The sequence below is a fragment of the Vespa velutina genome, chromosome 16, assembly GCF_912470025.1.
Source record: "Vespa velutina chromosome 16, iVesVel2.1, whole genome shotgun sequence".
NCBI classification, from domain to species: Eukaryota; Metazoa; Arthropoda; class Insecta; order Hymenoptera; family Vespidae; genus Vespa; species Vespa velutina.
The window spans coordinates 3,321,448-3,342,873 of NC_062203.1; the positions used below are offsets into that span (position 1 = coordinate 3,321,448).

The 21,426-nt window shown below is 28.6% G+C and overlaps 2 protein-coding genes and 1 long non-coding RNA gene across 4 annotated transcripts; all 3 read left to right on the forward strand.

Moving 5' to 3' along the window:
* The first annotated feature begins 125 nt into the window (after positions 1-125).
* On the forward strand, positions 126-3,654 carry LOC124954748. The gene is made up of 3 exons (XR_007102642.1): positions 126-205; positions 737-1,731; positions 2,793-3,654. It is a non-coding gene; the product is annotated as an uncharacterized LOC124954748 (long non-coding RNA).
* A 2,479-nt stretch (positions 3,655-6,133) lies between these two features.
* On the forward strand, positions 6,134-13,686 carry LOC124954746. Its single transcript, XM_047508115.1, has 4 exons — positions 6,134-7,573; positions 11,244-11,396; positions 12,509-12,859; positions 13,208-13,686. Exons 1-4 carry the CDS (start codon positions 6,983-6,985, stop codon positions 13,370-13,372), a joined length of 1,260 nt encoding a protein of 419 aa, XP_047364071.1. The 5' UTR covers positions 6,134-6,982; the 3' UTR covers positions 13,373-13,686.
* A 2,772-nt stretch (positions 13,687-16,458) lies between these two features.
* On the forward strand, positions 16,459-20,548 carry LOC124954747 (acylphosphatase-2). Of its 2 annotated transcripts, none has more exons than XM_047508116.1 (3): positions 16,459-17,126; positions 18,146-18,272; positions 20,154-20,548. In XM_047508116.1, exons 1-3 carry the CDS (start codon positions 17,054-17,056, stop codon positions 20,266-20,268), a joined length of 315 nt encoding a protein of 104 aa, XP_047364072.1. In that variant the 5' UTR covers positions 16,459-17,053; the 3' UTR covers positions 20,269-20,548. The 2 variants fall into 2 exon arrangements, with proteins under 2 accessions (XP_047364072.1, XP_047364073.1); XM_047508117.1 differs by lacking the exon at positions 16,459-17,126 and adding an exon at positions 17,552-18,005.
* The last annotated feature ends 878 nt before the right edge of the window (positions 20,549-21,426 follow it).

Below are 21,426 nucleotides of genomic sequence, written 5' to 3' on the forward strand. Positions count from 1 at the left end.
AGTCAAATCAAAATAATATGGCATCCATTTGTAAAAGGGTATTTATTTTTTTGTACACCAGATGGCGCATCATTCCAATACAAAGATAAAAAAAACAGAATGATCTTGATATCGTTTAGTTCTGGTTCGATGCCATTTTTAATATTAATTTAAAATTAAAGTATAACAAAAATCTAAATTTTTGATCAATGATGAAAGATAAATAGTATGTAATATATTTTCAATTTATTATATTTAAACAAAAGAAATATGAAAATTTAAATATTATTGATAATATGTAGGAATCATTTGAAAGATTTCATTTAAAATATTTTTTAGATTAATGATTTATCATTAGATAAAATTTTATCGCTATATGGAAGTTATTGTATTATTCTTATGTTCGCAATAAATCTATAAAAATAATAGAAATAAATGATAAATATAATTATTACACTTACCAGATAAAATTAATATAGCGAGACATTGTAAGTTATTAATAATTAAAAAATTATAATATTTCTTATTATATGTTATATATTTATTAATAATTTATAATTATAAAAATTACAATATATATATATATACACATATAATCAATATATATGTATATATATAGTAATTTTAAATTGAATAATTTTATTATCTCTTTTACTATCAATACAAATTGCATCTCTTAAAATATTTGTAATTTGTCAAATAATAAATATGATATTTTTAGCTTTACAAGTCATCATTTTTCTCTTTTCTTTTTCAGGCAATTGTATATATAGAAATGGAAAAAGAAACAATCCTTACTTTTGAAATGACGATATTTATTGACACGAAGTAGAGATTGTAAGAAAAAGTGATAATAAAAAGTACATTTTTGAGTACATTATATTTTTCGAGTCAGTATGAGGAAAGATATAGCGTAAGACATTGCGTTTCTTTAAAATATAGTAATGAATAGGGGAAAAAAATTAGAATATGTCATTGAATAATTTTGATATCGAGCATACATCGAAATAGAATGAATTTATGGATAATAGTAATGATGAAAAATCTATGTCTGGGAATTCTCTAGCTTCAAAATTATCGGAAAAGATTGATAAATATGGTGTCAATGAATCTTAAAACAACGGATGAAAATAATAAAAAGAAATACTTGAATGGTATCATAAGTAGCAATGACATAACGAAGTGATACTAAACGATGATTCAAACAATCATTTAAAAAATGAAAAATTCGAAGTAAAATACAATTATCTATCTATTTTTAACAATCACTATCGATATATCTTTAACAAACTTGTCAATGTGATGGATACTCAAAAAAAAAAAAAAAAAAAAAGAAAAAAAAAGGAAAAAAAAAAGAAAAAAAAAAGAAGAAAGAAAAAGTAAAAGGAAATACTTCATCCTATCGTTATTACATATTTTCATTTTATTTAATATTACAATAATAAATAAACAAAAAAACAATTTTCAATTAATATTACTCTAATAATTCATAAGATCCGTTATTTTGACGGGTTTAAAAGTTTTAACGTTAATCTACTTAAAATGTAAAAAATATATCATTAGAATGCAAATTTAGCTGATTTAAAAGATAATATATTTCTTCTTTTTTTTTTTTTTTTTAAAGTTACATATTTTTAACACGAATCACATTTTGACGTTAATCGATGTAACGATTTGCATAACTATACTTGAAGCATCGATAATTGGTTTTTAGAGAGGAATATGGGAGCTACTGGATTTTTATAATAAGATGTAAGAATAAAAATCACAAGTTATTAGGTTTAACAAAATTCTATTCTATTCGTTTTATTTTACTTAAAGATAATAAAATAAATAAATTTAATAAGAAAAAGTAAAAAAGAAAGAAATTTTGTTTTAAAAATAGTTACTCGCAAGACACATAAAAATATTCTGATAAATATGTATATTAATTTTGTATTATCGAATAACTTTTATTTTAACAATCAATTTGAATACAAATCAACGATTTCACATTCAGTATACTTTTTCACACAATCTTTGCGGTAACGAAATATCACCTTTACGACTATGTGAATGACAAGACAAAAAAGAATTGTTTGTTAAATCAAATACTATGCCAAATATATAAAATCATTTATACTTTCGTATTTGGACTAGTCTGCATAATACATTGGAAGTATAGCTTTATCATACTCGACGGAATATTTGCATATACATAGATTATGATAAGTTTATTATTATAATCATTTTTATATAGAAGATTGATATCTTTTATTTTTCTCTATAATGTTCTTGTAATTGAAAACATGTATGCATAATAACGTTATATTATAATACAGTCATGTAATAATCGCGTGCAATATATATTGTGTGTACGCGTATGTACTCACATATACTTGAGAATAAAAGATAGGAATAAGTTATATAAAAGTTTTATTATCGATTAGAACATTGCAGTATATTAGTCAAGGAAATGATTCTTTACAAAATGATTTAGTGACGAGATAATAAAATATGATATATATATGTATATGTATATACGTATATATTTTAGCAAAAAAATATGAAAATTTAATAATCGTTATAATCGTACTGAAAAAGTATTGAACAAAACAGAAAAAAAGAAAAAAAAATTACTTTATTTAACTCAGTGGAATAAAAATAATCGCGTTTGTCATTAATTATTACAGTGATTTTGATTAATATTATAACAAATTAAAATAATTTTGATTAATATTATAATAAATTTAAGTCATCTATCTTGAAATATAAATAAACACAAGATTCTTTTTCTTTTTCATTTTTTTATTTGTTTTTGTTTTATGTTACAGGATAAATGCAAATTTAACGATATTATTTATAAGCGTCTTGTAAGGGCTTCGATGTGTACGAAATTTATTAGCACCCGCCATTTTATATAAATATCGACAACTATAATCGTCTCTTCCTATTCCTAACTTTATTTAAACGAGTGAGTACAAAAAATTAGCATATATGTATCAATCAATAAGGAAAGTAACATAGATATTATGTAATGTATTATCACGCGCATTAAGTCGTTTAATCAGAATTAAATCTTATATATTTGTAAAACTTTGACGAATTATTAAATCATATACGATATGATATATTTATAAAACTAAAATGAATCATTGGCTGATACTTGGATTACTTTATAAAAAATGTTGTAATCTAAGCGATCTTTTCCCGGTTCTTTTTTTTTTTTTTTTTTAATTGCCTTTTTTCCCTCTTTTCTTATTTCCTCCTTTCTTATTTTTTCTTTTTTTTCTCCCCCCCGTATAGACTTGCGTAATAATCATTTCTCGATATGAATGGAAATTCCGTCCTGGTACGATGATACGACAACGATATAAACAATATAAACAATATAAATAACTGAACGATAAGATTGAGAGGGATGGTATTTTTGAAAGAAAATATAAAGTACCGTGATAATTGACGATGAGCGTGTAATTTTTCTTGGAAAAAAGACTTTATTATTGCACAAAAGTGCAAACAAAGTAGTGACCGTTCACTACTTTGTTTGCACTTTTGTAGATTTAATTGATTATATTAAGTTTTGTCATGACGAACGTGATGAAGTTGCGTATTTCTAAAGAATATGATGTGCATTTTACAGATTTGTTTCCTTTATACAGAATATATCCATATATAGATGTAAAAGCAAATATTTCGCAATTGATTGAAATTATATATATATATATATATATATAAAAAAAAAAAGGTTTATCAAGAAAAATTTTGAATCACGTTCTTAATCAATTACGAAGTGTACGTGTAAACTTCATTTTTTTCCGCCTTTATGCTGATAATCTTTACTGAGTTATAAAAATGAAGATCGATATATAATCTTTTTTTCTCTCTCTCTCTTTCTCTAATGGATACCATGATTCTTTTTCTTCTTGTATCAAAATTGTAGTGTAAATCATATATATATATATATTTTTTTCTTTTTTTTTTGGTATCTCTCAGAGAAACATCGTTCAATCGAACAAATCATATACATATTATACATAATATAGGTGTAATGTATCACAAAAGTATGTACGTCCTACGAGAGACGTGATTTCACGAACGTTTGTCATGACACACTTTCGTTTCTTCTCCAGTCTAGATTAAGACAAATTGAATAATGTGCAATAAAGTTATATGCCAGTGTATATTAAATATTAGAACTAACGTTTGAATAAACCATCGGATCAAAATATTTCTCTGTTCTAAATGATTAACGACGAGTAAATAAATATTTTCTTCTTCTTTTTTCTTTTCTTTTCGTTCTTTTTCCTTTCTTTTTTCTTTTTCTTTTTTTTTTTTTTTTCTTTTCCTTTTTTCTCTTTCATACTCGCGCGACAATTTCGCGAAAGATTAAGGGGCAAATTGTTTTGTCCTTTTAAAAAATAATAGATAAACAATTGCCAATTAACTATATGAAAGGCTAAGTATTCCATTGAAGTCAAAGCTGTTGTTATTATTATTCAACCAACAGTTATGGCTTCAATTAAATTTTGTCACTTGGGTGTCGTATGTCCAGCCTAAAATGACATACCATGACGGCTTGTCAAAAAGTGACGAGCCAAGGTGAGAAGATTGTGGTAATCGAAGCTTGATTGGCAGACAAAAAGCCTTGACGATTAGCGATAACTTCGACGTGACAAAAGCCCGTGGAATTTGTTCGACAGGAAATTCTAGTTAAAAAAGATGAAGCTTCAAGGTGGCTCAAACATGGTTTCGTCAAGTTGGCCACTTGATTTTTCAAATTTTTCCATTCCCTCGATTGACCCCCACCCCCCTATCACTCTTTCTCTCTGTGTCTGTCTCTGTCTGTCTCTCTCTCTCTCTCTCTCTCTCTCTTTCTCTCTTTGATTTTGTTCGTATCTCGATTTAAAAAAAAAAAAAAACCCTTTATCCTAAATAACACGATAAATTCAATTCACGTTGTATATAACAAATTAAATTGTCATAGGATAAGAGAGAAATATTTTAGGAATGCCTTTTAGCAATTCAAAACAATAAAAAAACAAGTTGAAATAAACATACATATGTCTTACTTGATTTTCTTCTTAAATTATATTATTATATTTAATTTTCAATAGAACTCTAATCTGTTATTCTCTTATTTTCATAAAAGATCTTTAAAGAAATGACCATCTCACGTTTCAATACAAGTCTGCGAACTATCAATGATCATCTCATTCTTTCCATATATTCTCAAATATTGTTTTGAAATTTCTTTGAAGTTTCTCATTTGATTCAGTTTTACTTATTTAAACAAAAAAAGAAAAAATTGTTGCGCTAACAAATTCACTATAATTCGAAAACAAAGTAAAAAGAAAATATTCGAAACAAACAAAAAATATACTTTTTTTTTTATTATTTAGATGAGCTGAAATCATTCCTAAAATATTTTCTATTTATTCTCGGACACCCTGTATATTTACAAAATATATGTATCAAATCATTTTTATACATATATTTTTGCAAACAATAATTGGATATATGAAACTTTTATATTCGTACTTTGCTAATATATATATATATATATGTGTATATATATGTATGTTTATGATAGAAGCATTCCGTAATTATATAAACTATAAGTATACACATTCGTCATACACATTTTAAATAACTTGCAAATAGATAAGTTGTAAGTATAAAATAAACATATAACATATACGATAAGGAAAACGGTCTTACATAATATATTATATTTTATATACATATAATAAATATAATAATATATTCCACAATATATATATTTATATAATATATATTAAGTTATTATTACATTTTATATTATATTATATATATATATATATATATACATTTCTTTTTTATACGTGTTTGCCCCGTATGATATGTAACCCTTCATACAATGATGCATGTTAGAAACGTATATACAGGCTAGTTGTTAGAATGCTATATCGAATGTTCTTAAGTGCGAAAACGCAATTGCGTTCTTTGAACTAAGATCGAAAACGTTGAATATCATCGTTTTGGAAACAGGCATATCCATACAATGATCTAATTCTTAATAGTGTATCGTAGATGGAACGATCATAACAGATACACGAGTGGGGGGGTGTCGGTGTGCCTCGACGGTAAAGTTGATGGAGAGGAGAGGACTATACTATTCTCCGTGTCGTAGTCCACACGAGAGTGTCATTTACGATAATGTGAGAGTGTTGGTACTCGACGGTTGATAAAAGATAGCGGTGGCTAAACAGAAGTCAGTACTCACCCGCTATCCGACCTGTCGATCGGTCGATCGTCATCATAATCTTTGGTGCTACCATAATTTCTCTTGTACACTTAAGTACTCGGCTTCGAAGTTGGTTTATTTGGAAACGTTCGTAAAATTTTCTTTTTTTCCTCTTTCTCTATCTCTCTCTCTCTCTTTATCTCTACCTCACTCCTCCTCCCTCCCCCTTTGCTCACTCACCATCACCCACCCAACTTCTAAAGACGACGATTCAAATCTAATAATTCGCAAATTCCCTTTTAAGATTTTCTACAAATTCTCGTAGGATTTGTAGAAGAAAAGGGTTATAAAGAGGTTATAAGGGATGCAAGAGAAAAATTAGATGTGTCAGAGGTATTGAAGAAAGTGATCTTTATTAGACGGTGATATAGAGTGAAAATGTTTAGAGGACACGACACAAGAAACGTTTATATTATTATCGATGAGAATCGCGTGATACATTGGCGTACAATCACGGCAAGATCTATTCGGAAAAACGATTGAAATGATTTTCTTATCGTCGATTGTATAGAGGAAAAGGAAAACGGTGGAAGAAAAAGGAAATAAAGGAAAAAGAGGAGACACAGATAAACTTGATAATCTCAAATGGACAATTTTAACGAATGATTGGTTTAATAAAGAAGAATTGATCATTTCGACGAATAATGAGCTATCGTCGATTGGATGTAATCACGAGAAAGAGGATTCTCCTCGTTGTTTAGCGACAGATCGAGAGAGTAAAAGAACAAATCATGCACGATGACAAACAGCGCGACTAGACTCGATCAAGATTGGATGAGGATGGTCGAATTACGTACTGGTGTTGGTATGACGGGAGGATTGGACAGTCAATCATCGAATCGGCTTCATTATATGATCCTAACGATCTTGGATACAATATTTTCGGCGATAGTAGCTGCACCAGCTGTGGTTGGTTATTGGAGAGGTACATGGGGTCTAAGCGACGCTTATCTCTACAAAGACGATCCAGTATTCAGTAGTTTTGTCTCGGTAACAATAGGATTTACCGGACTTTTCGTCTTTAGCATTACTCAACATCGTCTAAATGATCTTTTACATCCGGACAAGCATAGATTGTCCTATTACGCGGGATCAAGATTTTACACAGCTGTTTTTGGCTTTTGTTGTGTGAATGCATGGCGTGGCGCTTGGGAAGCCCTTGATTTTTATACCGAACTGATACCTAGCACCGTCTTCGCAACCACTGCGGTCAGTCTTCTAGCCCTAGCGATTATGCGTGCTATCAGAAACGTTTCCGCGCCGCCCTTCTCCCTTAGCCTCGATTCCTGTCCCGGATACTTCGAAGTGCAGACTATGTTTCGCGTAAACGTAAGTTTCCTTCTTTATTATTATTATTCCTTGTTTTTTTTCCCCTTTTTTATATGTATATCTATCTTAGTACAATGTCTTTCAAAACGATTTTTTTTTCCGTTGCCCTGCGGCCTCCGAATAAATATTTCTTTGCTATTTTATCGCGACGTTAATGTTCATACGTTAATGTTATTATTTAAACAATATATTCCATTAAGATTGGAATATATTGTATGTTATTTTAAAGATATTGCACTTCGTTTATTGCTGTATTAATGCAAAATCGAAAGAACAATGTCTCGCGAGAATATACATTGAAAATATCTTACAAACGAATTATTAATTCCATACATGACTGTCGCGACTTTCTTTTTGTCCGATGGACTTTTTCATTTGTTAATTTTTTTTCCCTCGACATTTTTTTTCCTTCAATGCATTCATTTTATTTTGTTTTCGATTTACGAAAGCATAAATATATTATATTTAGAGTTAAGCTGTTGTTCGAAGATTGATCGTCGATCGATCTTTCTTTAAACTTTAGATTGACGTTCGATCTTCGAATAAAAAATAAAGCGGATGAAATTAAACCGAGCCCCTCTCCCGTCAAGGGGCGATTTGCTTAACGCGGTACAACGTGACACGTGCCGATAAGAATATAACAAAATACTTTCCGCTGAAATTGACAGTTATACCACGAATCGAGGATTATTATTATATTAACGCTTAATTAATTTTTTCTCAATGATCTTAATAAATTATAAAGACGTCGAAGTTTTATCTAAGTGATAAAATGATATAAGTTACGTATACTTATATTGTTACATAGGCACATATTGTTCCCTATTTAATCGCAATGATTAAACAAATTATCATCTTAATTCGTATAATAAAGTGCATACGAATCATATATCCCTTTCATGCTATCAATCTTATAAACAGTCCATTTGTTCAATGAACATTGTCCATGAGCAATTACTTTTTAAGAGTTCAACGAGTGGACTTTTGGTTATTCGATGACGCGCAAGGGAAATTTAAAAAAAAAAAAATACTAATGAATATTTATCGGATATTTTTTACTCAGATATCCTTTTCATCATAATATTCTTTATACGATCATTCATAATGGTCTTATATTCATTTACTTTCTCTCTCTCTCTCTCTTCCTATCCATTTCTCTATAAAATTATTGATCAAGTCGAAACAATGTCATATTATTTATCGGCTTTCAATCGATAAATAATATTACATTTATTATTAATCAAACGTATTGCAAATATCGACGTGATGAAAAAATGACATGTTTTGATTTAAAGTAATACATTGGGATAGCTTTGATGGTGCCCAATGAAAATTATATAAAATTCTTCAACTATTGTAAAAATGATCGCGAACGCTGAATTTTTGCATATCCTACGAGCGCTTGAGGTTCCACATCGTTCACGCATAAGCACAGTTTCCGGCTATCTCCCCCGATCATGATCAGTATTGCGCTTGTATGATCCATACAGGCAGAGGCATAACGTTCAAGCATAAGTAAATGCATTTACGCTATCTACTCGTATAAATTTCTTTTATCATCGATAGGAAGGATTTAATAAGTTACGATCGTTCATTCATCCATTCGCATCTAACATCAAAATACGATCATTTTGAAAATTGTTAAATCCGTATGCGAACATCATTTTTCTTTTTTCCTTTGTTTCTCCTCCTCCTCTTTCTTCCCTTCCTTCGCCCCTCCCCTCTTCTCCCTCTCCCCCTATCCCACTGTACTAAGAAACGAAAAAAGAAAGTAAATTTATCTACCAAAAGAGAATCAGAAATGAAAGATCAGATGGTGGTTCTCCGAGAAACGGGGATTTTTTTTACGGGCAAGTAGTATTTCACTCTTTTCAAGATAGGAGTCGATTCAATTTGGCTAATGGCTAAATTGGAGATCAACGTCAGTTAAGTTTCATCGAGAGTTACAGTCGACGTTTACGAAATTATTGTTTCAACGTCTCGAACATCCTATCGAATACAATTATCTTCCTTCTACTTGATTTCCAAGAGAATTCTAATTATCTTATATAATACAATAATTAAATTATTATTTTACATACACACACACACACACATATATATATATATATACTTATATAGATGTATACGAGTCCGATTAGTATATATCGTATTTTTTTTTAATCGTACGAGACGATTATTCAACAATGATCAATGATTTGAATTGAAAGGGACGATAATGATCGATATATTCTTCCATCTTCTTTCTCTAATGTAGCCCAATCAATAGCTTCGTTATTCGAAATCTCTCGAAGAAAATTTCAAGTTCGTTTTGTCAAATGTAAGCTTTAGCAAATTTTCGTTTCTGTCTATAATCTTCTTCTTCTTCTTCTTCTTCTTCTTTTTTTTCTTCTCTATAGTAACATTATCGATATTCTCTTTATCGATCGGGCGCAAACTGATTTGAGCAGCACGTGTCAGAAATCTCTTTTTAGAAATCTCCTCACGAAGATTTGCTTTTTTTCTTTTTTTTTCAGTTTTCTCCGCTTCGACCTTCTGCCGCTTGATTCGAATGGTTTTCATGGCGACCCACCATATAAGAAGCCCAAGACAATTCACGAACTTCTAGCGGCAAAGGTATTTCTTTGCTTAGCTATTCAGAATTATCTGTTCAAAAATGATCTTTTATTTCTGCTTCTTCTTTTTTTTTTTCTCTTTTCTTTTCTTTTCTTTTTTTTTTCTTTTCTTTTCTTTTCTCTTTCTTCCCATTTATTGTAATAATTTCTTTTTATCGTCGAATCCCAAATTTATATAGCTTGTCTTCCTCCTATGGCGTGTGCATAATTTCAAATGAATTTATCTTTCAAAAACGACGATAAAGTAAAAAAAAAAAAAAGAATGAAAAAAAAAGAAGAAAAAAAATGATTGCTCAAATCAGGGTGTTGTTCCTCTAACGTATCCATTTATTTTCACCTTTTAAAAGCGTTTCTATTGATTTAATCGATATTTTATTAAGTTAAACAAATAATAAATATAAATATTATTAAGCGTCAAACAGAAATTATGTGATTAATTATGTGAAAATTTCGAAAGAATTATTATATTTATAGAAATATTTTAATTAACATACTAATAGTTTTTCTATTAATCGGTATAATACTGACCACTTGTATCAAATAATGATCATTTATTAGAAATACTGATTAATAATTTTTGAAATACTGATCCAATAAATAGTAGCCGGAGTTAACAAAAAATTAAAAAGAAAAAAAAAAAAAGAAAAAAGACATTAGCATTTTATCTTTAAGACGAGCTTATCGTACGTTTCATTAACAAATTTCAATTTATTTCAATTATCGTACGTATTCATTAATAATTACATCTTACGTCATAGTTATCATTATTCCTCTTTTTCATACTATTTGCGCCTATTAATAATATTAATTGTTAATAATTTTATATAAAAAAAGGAATGGTATCTTTATTTTTTTACAAGTATCTATTAGCTGAAATTCATCTATTAATTTACGTATTATATATTTTAAATATTTTAATAATTAAGCGTGTATATATATATATATATATATATATATAAATAATAATTAAATATCTTACATAACAGATATAGCAATTAAGTATATTACATAACAATGTGATAATTTCTATATAATATGTATTTGTGTGGTTACAGAATACGAGGGGCTGGTCGTTGTACTTACTTGATTGTGCGTTTAGTGTTGGTGTCGTCGGTACACTGGTTGTATTTGTCTGGAGAGGAGTCTGGATCCTCTTTGATCTCTATCTTCTTCCAGAAAATCGGGAACATTCTGCTTTAGGTTCTCTCGTAAGTATTGCCAATTCGATAATCAATTAATTATATATGATCAAATATATAGATATATATATTTGATCATACAGAATTGCAGAAGATAGGATCTATCTAAAAATAGATACCGATATAACATATATATATATATTATATAATATATATAATATAATATATATATATATTATAAAGATTATCAGTCAATGATTAGCTTTAATTGAAATATACATAGACTGACGCAACATGAAATGTCACGTTCGTTTTCATCTTTCCATTTATAATATACATATATATATATATGTATATATGTATATTATAATAACAATAATAATAATAATAATAATAATAATAATAATAATAATAATAATAATAATAATAATAATAATAATAATAATATTTTTAAGTAGATAACGATATGGCAATAGATCTGTCTAATCTAATCTACGAAGTATTTAACAATGATAATCTACTGTTTTATCTTTTTTGTTTGTTGACTCTTTTATTCAATAATGGCCTGCTTAAGATAATATAAAAACAGGACATATGCATTAATTGAATGATTTGCAAAATATAATCGTCAACGGAGTTCCTTCTTGTGACTTTTTTTTTCTTTTTCTTTTTCTTTTTTTCTATCAGAAAAAGTCAGTAGTATATGCGATTCAGCAAATTTGTATTATTACAAAAGTATGTATAAACATAAGATCTAATAGTAAAGTTAAGAATATTTCTTGGGACATAGTGCAATTTTCTTGAAATAATCTTATCAATTTTTTGTTTCTTTTTTCCTTTAAACATCATTATTTCTTTATGATTAAGAACGAAGGAAATATTTAATATAATTAAGATAGAGATGGGACCTGCCCTTTGTATCAACGATATTGCATATGGTGTACACGTAGAAATTTTTATTAAAAAATAAAACAAAGCAAAGAAACAAGAACAAATAATTAAAAAATAACTAAATAATGACTTAGCATCTTTACGATGTGTCATTTATCAAATCGGAAAAAGAAAAAAAAAGATAAAAGAAATTATGATTTACATAATTTATATAATTTTCTTCTATAATTTTTATTTTTTAAAGAATTATTTATTACATATAACATATAAATGATCGTTCGAATTCATAGGCAATCGGCTACATAATAGTGGTCGTAACGTTTAGCTTACAACCCTTGATGCGCTACGTCTGCGCTCGTTTGGAAGGTCTCCCTCGTCTGATAGCGGCCGACGCCTTCCTCCTTCTTAGTTTCCTAGGAACCGTCAATGTTTGGCGCGGTATTTGGAACTTATTAGATCTATGGCTTCTGCCGAATAATTTAGTACTCTCCTGCTGGATAACATCCGTAGGTTGCTTCGTCTTTCTCCTATTACTCAATTGCAGTAATTCTATTCTCGTTCGTGGTGTTTACATTGACGCCGAGGAGGAAGAGGGCAAATGCGTTATCTTTCCGTGCCATTATCTTCGACTCTTTTTCAAGGTTGGTTTTTATTTATGCTTTTTTTTTTTATTTTTTTATTTATTTATTTTTTTTTTTATTAAAAACACCTTTAAAATACAAAATTTCAATGTTTAATATGATTTCACAGAGAAATAAATCGTATGGACAAATTTGATTTAACTTATTTTATTTTATTTATTTATTTATTTATTTCTTTTTTTTTCGCGTATTATACAATAGAATCGTTATGTTACGAAATATCTTGCAGATTCGTTTCCGATTCTCTCTCTCTCTCTCTCTCTCTTTCGCTCTCTCTTTCTCTCTCTCTCTCTTTCTCTTTTTGAAAATTATAAAAATAATTTTAATCACGTTAAAACACATTTTCAGATCGAACGTGAGAAAAAGGAAGCCAGAAGACGAAATCTTTTGAGCGCGTCCAAGGACTTCGCCTCTTGTACCGATGGAACCGGCAAGGATGCTGAGAACGGAGCCCTACTTCAGAATAGTACATCGACTACGATCATTCCAGGAAATCCCGAATCTCTCGTATAAGATTACTGCCAATCCATTGAATACGTTCGTAGGGAAGAAGGTACATATTCACTCGTGAAAGCCGCAATACCGTGATCTTCTTTTAAATCTCTCCTACCCTTAAAATATCGTCTTTGCCAACATTGACTTTTACGTAGACGACGTGGTCAGAATCAAAAGGATCGATAATATGAATCAAATTGGAATTAATGTTCTATCGGATTTACGCTTAATAGAAATGTACAAGCCTAAGAAAAAAATACTTTCAGTGCTTTCTTTTATATAACGTCTACGTAATATCTATCCAACTGGCCAATTGAAGAAAATTGAAATGATGAGGAAATATAGAAAGAAAAAGGAGGAGGAGGAGGAGGAGGAGGAGGACGATTTGTAAAGAAAAAGAAAAAAAAAAAAGAAATAGAAAGAAAAGAGAAAAGAAAATAAATATTACAAACAAATGAAACAATCGTTAATCTTTGCCAGGATGAAAGTAAAAAAGGAAATACGGAGAAGAAAAGTGTGAGCATTGTAAGTTAAATATGCTCTGCGGCTGTGAGAACGACGTTAATATAATGTTCGTACGGATGAATACCCGTCGCCGTTAAAATTTGTCAAAAATGCACAATACTCCATTGTAAATTATTATTATTAACACGACTAAGAAACGTGTCATTTGAATGAATATATTTCTTGCACGTTAATCATAATGACGAAACAATAATATACATTCCTCGTTTATTTCGTATTGAAATATCGATGAATATAGAATAAATCGGAAAATAAATAACAACAAAATTATTCAAGTGTTTACGTAAATAAATATAAATCCTATAAAGAGTCGATAGGCTCCGCCGAATGTTCCCTTTAAATTAAATCGATGATCGTTCGTTTTATAGGTGAGTATATTATAAAAAAAAAAAAAAAAAAAAAAAAAAAAAAAAAATACGGTCAATCATTAAGGATTAATTGTTACAGCTTCCTTCTTGACGTAAACACGTGCGTTTCACGTGTTTCATTGTTTATCTTATCTTATCTTATGATATTTTAAAGAGATAAAATCGATGATAGCCTTTTTAAAGATCATTTTAATGAATATATTTTTTTGAATATCATTTTAATGAATATATAGAAATAATAATTTCTTCATCGGATCGGATCGGATCATATCCTGATTAAAAAGTTTCGATTTCATTTGAAATCTTTCATAATTCATTTAAAATGTAGTCCGGGGGAAAAAAAAAGAAAAGACTTTTTGTTCCAATTAATTTTCATAACGAGCAATACTATCATATACCACCAAATGGAAGACCTTGAATAGACCAATGCTAATAGATTGCATACAATCATTATAAATAGATCCTAACCCCTTCTCTCCCGTTGTATCCTGTACTCATATACGATTTCTACTCTTGTACCGGCAATTACTACGTCACGGCTTAATAATAATTAATTAACCGATATAATGACGGAACAATGGTATGGCGGGCAAGTCAATGGGAAGTGCTTAATTCCACAATGAACGACTGCCCTTCTGGCCTACATTTAATATTTATACAATATACGATATAATGCCAACAATTGGAGCTTTTCATTTTTTATTGTCACTTTTTTTATAATCACCATAATCGCAAATTTCATTAATCAAAGTGATCTTATATTATTCGATGATCGGATTGATGATAGATCGTTTCTGCTGGAAAAAAAAGAAAAAAAAAAAGAAGAAATAAAAGAAAAAAGAAAAAAAAAATTAAACGAAAGAACTTGAGAAAGACATATTGATTGTCTTCAATATTCTATCATTATTTACTATCCTTTATTATCACTGATAATTCTTCCCTTTATGAATTTACGAATTCCTTCCTAATCTCTCAACCCTAAATTGAAAACTCATATTTCTATGTTTAATAAGACATATATATTTTTTTTTTCTTCTCTCTCTCTCTCTCTCTCTTGTTCTTTATCTTTTTGATACCTATATATTATTTGGAACAAGTTTATTAAGCTTTGAATAATTACAATGAGAGCTATCTATATATAATGGTAATAAAGGAAAAGAAGAAAAGAAAAAAAAAAAAAAAGAAAAATTCTATAAAAGACAAGGAGAAATAATAATAATAAAAAAATATTTACAATTAGATAGAAATAATCTAATTACTATCAACCATAATCATTGAATCTAGTTTAGGCAAAAGAAGTAAGATATTTAAATGAAGTCGATCAGTGTTTCATTAATTATTTTTCATTAATTATTTTTCTCAACTTTGTCGAGTAAATTTTGCGTTATAATTTTTTCAATGGATATACATATTTGTTATAAAGTGAAATAATAATGTTTATCAATATTACAAGTCTTTCTTATTATCGTATAACAAACGTATCTCCTACAAAGAGCTTTCTGCAAGAAGCCAATTATAGAAATTCTCTTTGAACAGATATATTTATATATATATATATAAACGTTTTGAATATACAATACGCATCGATATCAAGACTCTAATAATAATGTACCATATACATATACCGGGTATAAGCGTAAAGCAGGAAACCTGAATATCTCGTTTATTTTTAATGATAAATAAAAACTAAATAAATAAATAAATAAATACATAAATTATTCTGAAAAAATATATATGTTGGATTTGAAGTGATGATGATATACAGTAGGAATAAAAAATTTCACGTGAGTATCATATTTTCCAAAATAATCAGATGATCAATGAAAGATGTTCTTTTTCACAAAATTTCCTTTGATCTACTATTAACAAATTAAATCAATTTCCGACGAAATATTCCTTGATCTTTATATTTCGAAAGACATAACTTACATGTAAAAATATTCAATTCTCCCTTCGAAGGAATTATAATACATCATGAGAAATCAATTTCTATCATTGAAAATAATCGAGATATTAGCAACATCAGTTTTAAATGACACACTCGGTATATAGCTTAAGATTAATCAGTCAATCTTACATATTAACGAGGTTGTCTACCTCGATAAGTCATTTTGTATAAATTACAATGTGTTCATAAGTGGATCTTCGTGAAATGACTTAGGGTAATAATGATGGTGATGTTAATGGTGGTAGTGTTGGTGGGGTGGGAGAGGGGTTGGTAGGTATTAAGGGTGGATAGGTGTTCGAGCACGCGAAAAGAAAAAGGAAAGACATAAAAAAAAAAAAGAAAGAAAAAAAAAAGAAAAAAGAAAAAAAGAGAAAAGAAAAATAAGAAGAAAAAAAGAAAATCAATAGAAAGACGTATCGGTGTATAGTGTTAGATCGGTCTGATCGAGGGACGACTATTTATCGATCGATTCTCGATGCAATTTGCGAAGAGTGGGGAAATCTATTTGAGGAGTCTCAGCGGCGACGTGCAACGAGAATCGGTTAAAGTTAAAGAGTCGCCTCGTGGTTGTAAAAGGTGAAGGAGTGCGTTCGCGAACGAAAGATAAGCTAACGTAAGAAAAGAACTACGCGGAAGTTGTAATTGCGGGGGCGATTTTATTTTAATTGAATCGTATGTTTAAATAGATAAGAAATAGAACGCGTAGAATCTTTAACGAAACGAGAAAGATTAAAACGAACGAAATTTCTCGCGATATCAAGAGAAAAGAGTGCCGAGTTACGAATATAAAAGTTTCTTAAGAAACTTTATACATCGGATATATATATATATATATAATACGTATTATTATAAAGCAAAATGCCATCGGACGATCCCCTTCGCAACGAACCATTGGTTTCCGTTGAATTTGAAGTATTTGGTAAAGTTCAAGGTAAGAATTGTAAATTATATAAAGATAATCTATTTCGTTCGTTCGCGTATTTCTTTTGATTGAAATGATTTTTTAAACTATTAACGATTTTTACGATTTAATATTATATGCAACGATAAAAGTTCTGTTTCTTTTCTTTTTTTTTTTTTTCTTTTCTTTTTTTTTCTTGCTCCGATTTTCTTATTTTTGGCGAATAAAAAACAAATAATAAATCCGTATACTTCATTTCATTAAATAATTTAATGATCAATATTGATTTTCATTAGAATATCAATGGAATATTATAATTAAATATTTTTCAGATCGATGAAATGATATATAAAAAATTTATTTATCATTTACGAAACATTTACGATCGTATGTAACATATAAATACATTTCAATATAGATATCTGTCTTTTTATGAGATAACAATGATAACAATTCGATAGATCAATTTTCCATAAAATATATCGAGTTGTTCTGAAATTGTCGATCATCGAATTCCATCGATCTCAATTTCAAAAGAATTAAAAGAATAGTGTCGATCCCTCGATGGCTGGTCTTTGCGTTTATGTTTAGAAATTAGGTATTACGATTGAAAACGATTCAATTTAAGAAGACGTAAGGGATTTCTATTATCTTTCGACTGTTTTTCTTTTTCTTTTTTCTTTCTTTTCTTCTTTCGTCATCCTTAATAAAGAAGATCGAGACGAATTCAACGACCTAAGAGACGAGATAACGTTAGAGCATAAATTAATGGTCGGATATGGCCACTTGTCTCGTGACTAAGCGGACAGAACGATACTTTGCCGTGTATCGCGTTAACCAGGTCTTTATCTTCCTTGTAGCATTAATGATAAGAGAAGATGAAAGAATTGGATATTTATTTGCAACAACGTAAAAATATATCTTTTTATTTTTCATTAGTTTCATTAATTCGATTTAAAGTTACGAATTAATTAAGAATATAGTATCATCCTTCCACGATATTAGTTCTTATGAATAATAACATATAAAAAATATCGATTCGATTGCAGGCGTATATTTTCCCAAATACGTCAGGGATCTATGTCTGCAGCTTGGAATATGCGGTTGGGTTAAAAACAGTAAAACAGGGACGATACTTGGAAAGATGCAAGGACCTCGTGCGCTCATCGATCAGATGTAAGTTAACATCATTCAATCTTAATGATAAGATTTTAGAAAAAGTATGTGTGCCTAAGGTGAATAACGATTAAATCGTATAGGTATAAAAAAATTTATATCGATTTCTCGAGAAAATTGTAAAAAAAAAAAAAAGAAAAGAAAGAAAGAAAATAAAAACAAAAAGGAGAAAAAAAAAAAGAAAACAAAGAAACACTTTTGTCTCTTTGCTTCGTTTACTTGCGATATCTTATAATCTATTATTATTATCGTATCTCATAATATATTTTCAAGTTCACATTAAAATCTTAGTGTCGTATACTTCGTGATTTCTTTTCTAAATACGTATTTTCCATGAGATTTAAAGGAAATCACGAAAAAGAAACACGTCATTGACGTGATCGAGGTAATGAAATAGTTTGAAAAATTTGCAAAAATTGATTACTAGAAGGTCCATTTTAATCGGAAGTGCGTACGTCATCGCCCGTGGCATCAATTAATTATCTGGATCAGATCTTGCTGCCAAAGGCACGCGTTCTATAATAGCTGTAGGAGCTTGTTACCCCATACCATGGATCGGTCGACTCGATGCTCTGTCATTCGTCTTCAGCTATGTATGTCAGTATAGAACGTACAGTGTCATTTTGATTTAACGAAGGTAATCCTTCAAGGTCATTACTGCTCTTGAAATACAATCATTCGATGATCCTTTCTTTTCTCTCTCTCTCTTTTTTTTTTCGTCGTCGCACATCTATCTTGTTTTTTTTCTTTTTAATTTTTTTTTTCTTTTTTTTTTTGATAATTCAATTTCTAATAAACGACGCACGATTAATAATAAATACGACATATTGAAAGAATATATTTTTTATATTGATAATAAACATTAGTATTATTAAAATAATAAAATATTAAATGATATGAACGTTCGATCGCGAAATTGATGATTTTTATTCGTCAAAAATTGCAACGATTTTGTCGTTTTTCAATTGACGGATTTTTTTTTTCTTTTCTTTTTTCTCTCTTCTCTTCTTTTGCACGTGGATTCTTAAATGCAATGAGACAGAATACGAATCTAACAACCTATGACCTTAGTTGTGAATTAGCGAATAACGAGCATTAGGTCAAAGACTGAATTTAATGATGATTTAATGAAGTAATAGCTTAGACCAGTAGTGCCTGGTAATCTTCTTCTTCGTAATCGTCAAAATAAGCGATGACCATTGTCAATTACATTTACACTTATTTTACTTTCACGTATCTATTCACGGCCTTTTTTTTCACGGATTTTTTTTCTTCTTCTTCTTTCTTTTTTTTCTTCTTTTTCTTTTTTTTAATTACTATTTTAATTTCAACCGAGGTACAATTAAATCTCTATATATATTATTATATATCATATACTTCGTGTAGTTATTTTTAATAAGTATTTATATTTGCGACATTTATTTTACCTCGTTTACATCAATGTACATGTGATGCGCTAAAACGTCTGTACAAATCGAAACTGGATCTAATTTGATAGCTAAGAATAATTTTGAGGCCCTTGAAGGTGTTATAACACGTATAGACTACTTGTACCAGAGACACGTGCTCGATGACGAGAGTTCATTTCAACGGCCAATTGGCGTCGCGGCAAATGTCTGTACAACGTTCTATTTAACTGATGATAGACTTTAGTCGTAACTCGATTGTGATTTGAAATAATTTCCTTCCGCTTCAATATAAATCGTTGATAGTCCATTATATCAAATGAAATATTATTTTAATACAGATTAGATATATAACTTGTTTATCTTTTTTTGTTTTTTTTTTCTTTTTCTTTAACTTTTTTAATTGTCTATCATTATTGTTATTTATCATAATCGTTGTTATTACTGTTTCGTTATTCACGTTTTATTCATACAGGTCACAATGGCTATCAACGGTAGGAAGTCCCGGAAGTAAGATTCATCATTGCGAATTTACGATGTGGGAGAACGTCACGAGACCGCAATATCAAGGTTTTGCTATTCGTTTTTGAAAAGAAAAGAAAAGATAAAGGTGGGAGGAAAAAGAAAAAGAAAAAACAAAAAAAAAAAATAAAGAAAAAAGAACCACAAACAAAACAATTCATTTATTTTTATATATAATATGAAATTCTACTTCGCGAAATAATGAATGTAATGTTAGCCGATTTATAATGGGGGCATTTGTGTATGTATGAATGTAAATAGGTATGTACATGTCAATTATAACAGCTCTATAAAAATATGTAAATATGAAGTATCAATTAAGTGCCTTAAATAAAATAAGTATAAAGAGAATATTATCCTATTGTTTCACTTTTATTGCTTCTAAATTTTTTTTTTATAATTAACAATATACTTTGTAACTTCTCCGAGGACATTTAAAAAATCTTTTACAAAAGTATCATTATTATTACAATTATCTCGAATAATTCTATTCGTTGATAAAAAGTATATCACGTGTATGGAACAAATTGTTATAAATTTTATTTCATCGAAACGAAACGAACCGAAATGAAATGGAACAAAACGGAACATTATTCAGAACAAAAATTGTATTCAAATAAGAATTATTTGATTACAAGAAGGAGATATTATGGGATTTATTATATCTTTCTTTTTATTTTAACAATTTACATTTTACACTTTTATCAATTTCATACTTTACTAGTTTAATTTTACGAAGAGCGCGCTTTTCAATCAAAGTAATTAAAGCGCGTGTCTCTAGATGGCGTATCATATAATGAATTTTTTTAAATTTCTAAGAACTTTTTCCCGCCATAAATGAAAAAAGGATTTTATTTACAATGTAAAATTAATGGTAATAATAAATTAATTCTTATAATTTATTTATTTATTTATTTTTTTTTTTTATAGAAATAAATATGCATACATATATATAAATGCATAGAAATGCATGCATATATACAAGTGCATAGAAATGTATACATAAACAAATTCATTAATGGAAATAAAGTATACAAATATAAAAATATATCAAATTTCTATGTTCTCGCCGTGTTTCTTTTTTTTTTTTTTTTTTTTTTTTTTTCATTTTCTTTTCTGTTCTTTGTGCTCATAGTTTCATTATGTTTTTGATCTTAGGATATAGGAATTATATTATAAATTATGAAGAATTTTGTGGAAAACCTCTATTTCTTTAACTTTTGTAC

Excerpts from the sequence above, each read along its gene's own strand:
- LOC124954746 (XM_047508115.1), top strand. The coding sequence starts at position 6,983 with ATGACAAACAGCGCGACTAGACTCGATCAAGATTGGATGAGGATGGTC. Across the intron at positions 7,574-11,243 it reads AGACTATGTTTCGCGTAAAC|AATACGAGGGGCTGGTCGTT; the intron begins GTAAGTTTCCTT and ends GTGTGGTTACAG. Across the intron at positions 11,397-12,508 it reads ATTCTGCTTTAGGTTCTCTC|GCAATCGGCTACATAATAGT; the intron begins GTAAGTATTGCC and ends TCGAATTCATAG.
- LOC124954747 (XM_047508116.1), top strand. The coding sequence starts at position 17,054 with ATGCCATCGGACGATCCCCTTCGCAACGAACCATTGGTTTCCGTTGAA. Across the intron at positions 17,127-18,145 it reads AGTATTTGGTAAAGTTCAAG|GCGTATATTTTCCCAAATAC; the intron begins GTAAGAATTGTA and ends ATTCGATTGCAG. Across the intron at positions 18,273-20,153 it reads CGTGCGCTCATCGATCAGAT|GTCACAATGGCTATCAACGG; the intron begins GTAAGTTAACAT and ends TTATTCATACAG.